Source organism: Acyrthosiphon pisum, unplaced genomic scaffold (genome assembly GCF_005508785.2).
Source record: "Acyrthosiphon pisum isolate AL4f unplaced genomic scaffold, pea_aphid_22Mar2018_4r6ur Scaffold_21214;HRSCAF=23326, whole genome shotgun sequence".
NCBI classification, from domain to species: domain Eukaryota; kingdom Metazoa; phylum Arthropoda; class Insecta; order Hemiptera; family Aphididae; genus Acyrthosiphon; species Acyrthosiphon pisum.
Window position 1 is genome coordinate 8,073 of NW_021770657.1, and position 8,766 is coordinate 16,838.

Below are 8,766 nucleotides of genomic sequence, written 5' to 3' on the forward strand. Positions count from 1 at the left end.
GCGGAGATGACCGCCATAAGATATGCTGGTACTTGCGGTACTCTGGTAGCACCTGGATTTGACGATACATCTTGCAGATGTCCGCCGTGAATGCATGTTGATGTATGCGGAATCGCGTTAAGACATCAATTATGTCCTGCTGTAGCTTCTTCCCTGGAAGCAGACAGCTGTTTAACGACGGTCCGGTTGAACATCGTGCAGATGCGTCAAACACCACACGGATCTTGGCGTCACCATCATCTGCCTTGTAAATTGCATGATGAGGGACAAAGTAATGACCTGGTGTGGGCGCGATAGACATATGGCCCAATGCTAAATACTCGTCCATAAATTCCTTGTACAGCGTCTGCAACTGTGGATTGGCCAATAGCTTCCTCTCCAAAGACTCAAAACGCTTGACCGCCATTAATCAAGAGCCAGCAAATGTCGTGGGTAATACATGCGATCGGAACGGTAAAGGCACAGAGAACCTGCCAGATGGTAGCCGGATACACTCGTTCCTGAATATGGATTCACACTTTCCTTCCTCGGTGAACACATCTGGAGCAGCTTCGGGTTCTTCGATGTCCCAAAATTTATTCATTTGCTCTTCAATGGATAGGGTGAGCGAAACTGGGAGAGCATGAAGTGGCTCGACGTTCGTATTTGGAACAGGACCAATTAAAATCCAGCCAAAGACAGAATTGAATGCCGAAGGCAGAGAAGCACCAACGTCAATTTTGTGACCATTCATAATGGTGGCGTATACATCAGCACCCAGCAGCATATCCACACTGGTTGCGACATTGAACGAAGGGTCAGCCAGGGCGAGGTTTGAAAACTTATCCTTAATCGTCGAATGCAATGTTTTGTGTGGCATATCTCCGGTGATAGATGGTAACACCCAGGCTCGAATCGACAGCGATGGTTCAGGCGCAAACCGTGGCTGGACAATACAGTCAACTCAGCCCATTACACTGGTAACAGGATGTCCAGCTAAACCAGTAACAGGCGCAGTCCAGCGAGTACGTTTCAAACCAAGACGGTCAGCACATGATACCGTAACAGCACTTATTTGCGAAGCACAATCGACAAGTGCACGCACCGTCTGCCACGTGCCGGAACGGTCTCGCACGTGAACAAGCGCTGTCCCCAACATTACTGAACATGATGTAGAAGCGGTGGGCGTCAGGTGAGAAGCACACAAAGACGACTTCGCTTTGGGTTCGGAAACCTTTTCCTTAGTGTTGCGTCCACCCATGTGTAACAAGGTGTGATGATTCCGTGAACATTGCTTGCAGCTTGGTTTTGAACGACACTTGTTCGACCAATGAGAATCACTAAAACAATTGAAACACAAACTATTCTCACGCATCCAGTTACTACGTTCATCGACTGCCAATGACAAGAATTGGCCGCATGAGTCCAGACTATGGCTTGCCTTGCAACACGGACAAGATCGTTCAGGCTTGGTTGTGAGCAATGACGCAGCATGTTGATGACCGGAATTACTGGGACGATCTCCCTTATGGTTTGATGGACGAGACGACTTCGCCTGTGAACCAGCGTTTCCTGATCTTGAATCACCAATTATTTCCAACGTGGACACTCAAGACTGAACGCAATTCAATAATGCCTCAATAGTCGGGTAATCACCCGGACTGGTAACCGTAGTTTCAAACAGCTCCCGAGTCGCAATCGGTAAGCAGCGAAATGCCATAGAAAATAGAACGAACGATCCCAAATCCGGAATATTGAGTGATTTTAATAAAGAAAGGCCTTCGCTGAACTTACTGACAAACTTACTCAAGTCTGTCAATGACTCATGAGTGGACACAGGTAATTGAAACATTTTGTCAATTAATGACATGGCGACTAGTCGCGGCCTATTAAAACGGTGCTCAACTGTTGACCAGGCTAGGTCATAATTGTCCTCAGACATTGGTATGCCACGTATGGCATCAGAAGCCGCACCACGCAGGCAACCAACTAAATAATACATTTTATCCGCCTTAGGTATTGACCTTGAATCGACATTTGCGCGGAATTGATCGCGGAATGTAGGCCACTGGTGAAAATCTCCATCATATATAGGCAACGGTATTTCGGGCAAACGAGATGATGGACCGGAAGTGGGCGACAATGATAATCCAACCCGATGACCAGCACCCTGATATTTGCCCACATGCTTGTTAATGTAGGACAGGTCAAGAGCCTCAGCGCCAGATGGTGTGAGTTGACTGAGAATGGACTTCGACGTAGTTATGAGATTACGCACTTCACCGGGCAAATCCGGCGAATAGTCATCCAGTTGGCCTAACTCAATAAGATGATTTAGAACTGCATCATCTTCGGCCCTAAACTGGATCCACAATGAATCAAGATCAACAACTGCATGCCTGAAGTCAGAAACCAATGTCGCATCGTTCAATGAACGTACAACCTGGGCATGGATAGCTCGAATTTGTGAAACGACTGTAGTTCGTTTGGTAATATCACGATCTCGCAGACGCGTCAGACGTTCATTTTCGTCACCCATTTTGCCGAAATGTTATTACAACCAACTTACCCAAAACGATAAAATACCTGCCTTAAAATTTAAATCATACACAATATCTAATACGTTATAATAAAACAATAAACAATAAATATATAAGTACGTAAACAACCAGTACTATAATTGTAACCTTTACAATTCAATATTAATTGATTTAATGCATTTACCTATAATGGGTATAATTATATGACACTACAATAGACCCCCACACAACGCTAACTGGACCCTAACTCAGGTCCACAACCACGCTCTGCTACCAAAAATGTTGGCGCCGACGCAGCTCCTACGAGTTCTGGCGGTTGGCCACGACGACTCGCGCCGGTATGGGAGAAGGTGATTAATATTATGATATTAAAAAACACTAAGGTTTAATTATAATATAATGTGTCTTATAATTTGGATTGAATAATAATAATATAACCTTCTACAAGTACGATTGTCAAAGACGTCTCTTCGATCAATCCACGGAAGTTTAAAACAATACTTTAAGCCTATACGTAACAATAGGTGTACGGAACAAAAATGATAATACAACAGTATAATAACAAATAATAATATGCAACGATACCACGACGGAGATGATGATATCGTGGATCCGTGATAAGCTCGAAAATGAGGCGACGGCGGATGATACGGCAACAACAGCTGTTGACGACAATCACGAAGGCGGCGGCAGCGGCAGCGGCGGCGGCGGCGGCAGCGAAATACTGACGTCACGACGGCGGCGGCGGCGGCAGCGAAATAATTATTTTAAATAACGGACACCGGACACGTTATAACTCCACTCCAATCAGTACGGACTAAGTACTTGATCAGCGGATTACAATATAACGGGTGATATGTATGATTATGTTTACAACTCACATGTGATAAACATAATACGAAAAGCTCAGCTCGGTGAACGACTCGTACACGCGGTAATATGGTATTGTCTCAATAGCGACGAACTAGAGACAATTCACAGCGGTCGAACGACTAAATAAATTCGAACACGGCGAGCACAAACGGCAGTTACATAGAGACGCACGACGAAATATATATTAATTACAAATATGGATAATTAATCCGAAAAGCACATATCACGTGGACGCGGAATTAACACGGTGCGTACGGGCCGTTGGACATCGGCGCCGGTGGCGAACTGAGAGAGACGTAGTGCCGTACAGCAGGGAATCGACGTTCGCTGATGGCCACGGGCGGAGGGGGGACAAAAGTTCTAGATCACCTGACTTGTCGTACGTTATCGCGCGTACCTGCATGACATCTCGATTGGGAGTAAAGAGCGGCAGTTTGAACATTCTCCCCCATGGGAAGCTCCGCTTGACATTGATCGTGAAATCTGCCGATGAAGTAGACCCTAATTTATATAATTAAAAAAAACATTGGTAACAATAAAATGGTAAAAAATTTATAATGAAGTTACAATAGAAAAAATATAATAACATAAATAAGTACATGGTATGATAACAATGGATATAATCCATAAAAATAATTATAATAAACATAATTGAGCAAAACATTACAGTGTACAGCTCCCCCCAAACCCTCCAGTAAGAGCATCGCAGATAACCGCCAAAACCATAGATTATAGTGGTTATACCAGGGAGGTGTCATATTGAAATGCAAAAGACATGCGCATAATTAATATTTATAGGATAAAATAATAGGCAGGTAAATATTAAATCGCTCGGGGGCCAGAGGAATATACAGTTTAGTCAGTCGGTAACACAACCAACTTAACTACCGGTCGTGTGATACGTCCTTGAGGCGTTAACACCGACGCTACGCGCACTGTTCCATCGGGTCCTGGCACGAGTTCCATGATGCGCCCAAGACGCCATGATAATGGTGGTGCTTGGTTGTCAACCACGACAACCATGTCGTTGACTTTTAGGTTAGGGACTCTATCTGTCCATTTGACACGTTCTTGAAGAGTTGTCAAATACTCTGTTGACCAACGCTTCCAAAAAGCTTGGTGGCATTGATCTAGCAACTTCCATCGGTTGGTCAAGTTTCGGGTAGTGTCTGGATTGGATCGAGGTGGAACGGCTAGCAACGGTTGCCCAATGAGGAAGTGACCAGGCGTGAGACACTCCAAGTCATGAGGGTCTGTTGATGCCGGCGTCAATGGTCGAGAATTGAGGACGGCTTCGATGCGGATCAAGACCGTGGTGAATTCTTCGTAGGTGAAGACATGGGAGCTCATTGTACGAACCAACAGTCGCTTTGTCGACCGGACAGCCGCCTCCCATAACCCACCGAAGTGCGGAGCACTGGGCGGATTGAAATGCCATTTGCAATTTGGACGAGAATTGGTAGTAATAGCGAGCTGACCTTGAGGGCTGGTAATAAGCGCTTGCAATTGCTTGTCGGCACCAATGAAGTTAGTTCCGCAATCAGAAAAGATTTCACAGGGGAGTCCACGACGACCGACAAAACGGTCAAATGCTGCTAAGAATGCATCAGTTGACAGGTCCGACACCAATTCAAGGTGAACCGCTTTTACAGAGAAGCAGACAAACACGGCAATATACACCTTATAAATACGGGATTTCCGAAGTTTCAATTCTCGCATTTGAAGGGGACCAGCATAGTCCACGCCGACTCGGGCGAATGGACGAAATTGTTGCACGCGTGCAGCAGGAAGGTCCGCCATCAAAGGTTGAGGAGGTTTTGCTGTTAGTCGCACGCATACGGAACAATGTCTCAACACATCATGTGCAACCGAACGAATGGCGACGATCCAATATTGTCGCAAAATAAGTGATATCATGACACGGGGGCCGGAGTGGCACGTTAGGCGATGCCACCGACGACAAATCAACAGTGCTAAATGGGAGCGCTTAGCAATTAGAATCGGGTGTTTGCAACCGTATGACAGAGTGGAATGACGAAGGCGACCACCGACTCTGATGATTCCAACATCGTCAACGAACGGTGCCAAACGAGCTAACGGCTTCGACGAGACTCTGCGACCAGTTGATAACTCGCTTAATAGAGTGCAGAAATGGATACTCTGAGACTCTCTAATAATACTACGAGTCGCGCAGTCAACTTCAGTAACATTTAGACACAGCGTAGGAGATGGTTCAAACTTGGTACGGCGGCAGTGGTTGATGAAACGGTGCATCAGAGTGGTGACGCGAATCATGCGGTCATAAGATGAAAAACGATTGAACCATTCTTCAGGCCAGTCCTGCCGGTTGATTTGAGTTGTAAGCGCTACTGGCAACACTTCAGGTAGACTGCACAATGGAATGGGTGCAACGAGTCTTATCCACGTTGACGGATTGGCCCGAAGGATTGCAGGGCCTTGCCAATAGAGGGATAGCTTCGTGAGTTCTGAAGGCATTACTCCTCTTGACGCACAATCGGCAGGATTGTTTGTCGACTCAATGTGGCTCCATTGACAGTCAGGCAATATGGTGCGTATCTGATGGATACGATTGGACACATATACCTTGAATGAGGTATGAGGCACAGTTAACCAGGACAAAACTATCATAGAGTCAGTCCAACCATATGTCCCTACAATCTTGATATGAGGATCTAGCGTTTGCTTGATACGCCCAAGCCAACGCGCGAGTAACAGAGCGGCGTTCAGCTCTAATCGTGGTATGCTTAACGGCTTCATAAGAGCAAGCTTAGTCTTCGATCCCACGAGAATGGCAGGTTGATCACCCGATGAGTTGGCTACCAACACATATACGACCGCGGCATATCCAAGCTGTGAAGCGTCACAGAATCCCATCAGATAGCATGCCGATTGTTTAAATGTGCCAAAGTGGCGTGCTACTCGAATCGTTGACAACGTAGGAAGATCAGACAAAAACGAGGACCAATCAGCGTGGATGTCAGGAGGCAGTGGATCGTCCCACTCCAATCCTAGTTGCCAGGTCCGCTGCATGATGCATTTTGCCCAAAACACTGTAGGGCCGAACAACCCCAATGGGTCGAATATCCTGGCGACAAGTGATAACACGCCCCGCTTAGTGAATGTTGGAGACGGTTGAAAGCGCAATGCACAGCTAAAAAAATCATTGTTAGGGTTCCATTGCAACCCAAGTACTTTAGTTCCACCATCTTCGGAGTCATTAAATGGTAATGGCGTGCATACCCGATCAGATGCAGGTACAGACGATAAAATATCCGGAGTGTTGCTAGACCATTTTTTAAGCTCGAGCCCGGATTTTGCGAGGATAAACTGCAAGGACGATTGTAACTCCAAAGCACTTTCAACAGAATCCGATCCGACGCAGATATCATCAACGTAAGTCTGGTACAACAAGGCATCACGGACCTGATCGGCGTCAGTGCAATCGGTTTCAGCAATAGCGTGGAGCACACGTATAGCCAGGAATGGAGCACACGTAACTCCATATGTCACCGTGTTCAACTGGTACTCGACCAGCTGGTCATGCGGAGATGACCGCCATAAGATATGCTGGTACTTGCGGTACTCTGGTAGCACCTGGATTTGACGATACATCTTGCAGATGTCCGCCGTGAATGCATGTTGATGTATGCGGAATCGCGTTAAGACATCAATTATGTCCTGCTGTAGCTTCTTCCCTGGAAGCAGACAGCTGTTTAACGACGGTCCGGTTGAACATCGTGCAGACGCGTCAAACACCACACGGATCTTGGCGTCACCATCATCTGCCTTGTAAATTGCATGATGAGGGACAAAGTAATGACCTGGTGTGGGCGCGATAGACATATGGCCCAATGCTAAATACTCGTCCATAAATTCCTTGTACAGCGTCTGCAACTGTGGATTGGCCAATAGCTTCCTCTCCAAAGACTCAAAACGCTTGACCGCCATTAATCGAGAGCCAGCAAATGTCGTGGGTAATACATGCGATCGGAACGGTAAAGGCACAGAGAACCTGCCAGATGGTAGCCGGATACACTCGTTCCTGAATATGGATTCACACTTTCCTTCCTCAGTGAACACATCTGGAGCAGCTTCGGGTTCTTCGATGTCCCAAAATTTATTCATTTGCTCTTCAATGGATAGGGTGAGCGAAACTGGGAGAGCATGAAGTGGCTCGACGTTCGTATTTGGAACAGGACCAATTAAAATCCAGCCAAAGACAGAATTGAATGCCGAAGGCAGAGAAGCACCAACGTCAATTTTGTGACCATTCATAATGGTGGCGTATACATCAGCACCCAGCAGCATATCCACACTGGATGCGACATTGAACGAAGGGTCAGCCAGGGCGAGGTTTGAAAACTTATCCTTAATCGTCGAATGCAATGTTTTGTGTGGCATATCTCCGGTGATAGATGGTAACACCCAGGCTCGAATCGACAGCGATGGTTCAGGCGCAAACCGTGGCTGGACAATACAGTCAACTCGGCCCATTACACTGGTAACAGGATGTCCAGCTAAACCAGTAACAGGCGCAGTCCAGCGAGTACGTTTCAAACCAAGACGGTCAGCACATGATACCGTAACAGCACTTATTTGCGAAGCACAATCGACAAGTGCATGCACCGTCTGCCACGTGCCGGAACGGTCTCGCACGTGAACAAGCGCTGTCCCCAACATTACTGAACATGATGTAGAAGCGGTGGGCGTCAGGTGAGAAGCACACAAAGACGACTTCGCTTTGGGTTCGGAAACCTTTTCCTTAGTGTTGCGTCCACCCATGTGTAACAAGGTGTGATGATTCCGTGAACATTGCTTGCAGCTTGGTTTTGAACGACACTTGTTCGACCAATGAGAATCACTAAAACAATTGAAACACAAACTATTCTCACGCATCCAGTTACTACGTTCATCGACTGCCAATGACAAGAATTGGCCGCATGAGTCCAGACTATGGCTTGCCTTGCAACACGGACAAGATCGTTCAGGCTTGGTTGTGAGCAATGACGCAGCATGTTGATGACCGGAATTACTGGGACGATCTCCCTTACGGTTTGATGGACGAGACGACTTCGCCTGTGAACCAGCGTTTCCTGATCTTGAATCACCAATTATTTCCAACGTGGACACTCGAGACTGAACGCAATTCAATAATGCCTCAATAGTCGGGTAATCACCCGGACTGGTAACCGTAGTTTCAAACAGCTCCCGAGTCGCAATCGGTAAGCAGCGAAATGCCATAGAAAAATAGAACGAACGATCCCAAATCCGGAATATTGAGTGATTTTAATAAAGAAAGGCCTTCGCCTGAACTTACTGACAAACTTACTCAAGTCTGTCAATGACTCATGAG

General features: G+C 46.5%; 2 protein-coding genes across 2 annotated transcripts; both read right to left on the reverse strand.

Moving 5' to 3' along the window:
* Window positions 1–32: 32 nt before the first annotated feature.
* On the reverse strand, window positions 33–406 carry LOC103309132 (the record flags this gene model as incomplete). Its single annotated transcript, XM_029492309.1, has 1 exon — window positions 33–406. A coding segment is annotated over exon 1 (374 nt), but the record flags the coding sequence as incomplete, so codon positions are not given.
* A 3,841-nt stretch (window positions 407–4,247) lies between these two features.
* On the reverse strand, window positions 4,248–8,654 carry LOC103309131. Its single transcript, XM_008183811.1, has one exon. The coding sequence runs from the start codon at window positions 8,652–8,654 to the stop codon at window positions 4,248–4,250; it is 4,407 nt and encodes a 1,468-aa protein (XP_008182033.1).
* Between the last annotated feature and the right edge of the window lie 112 nt (window positions 8,655–8,766).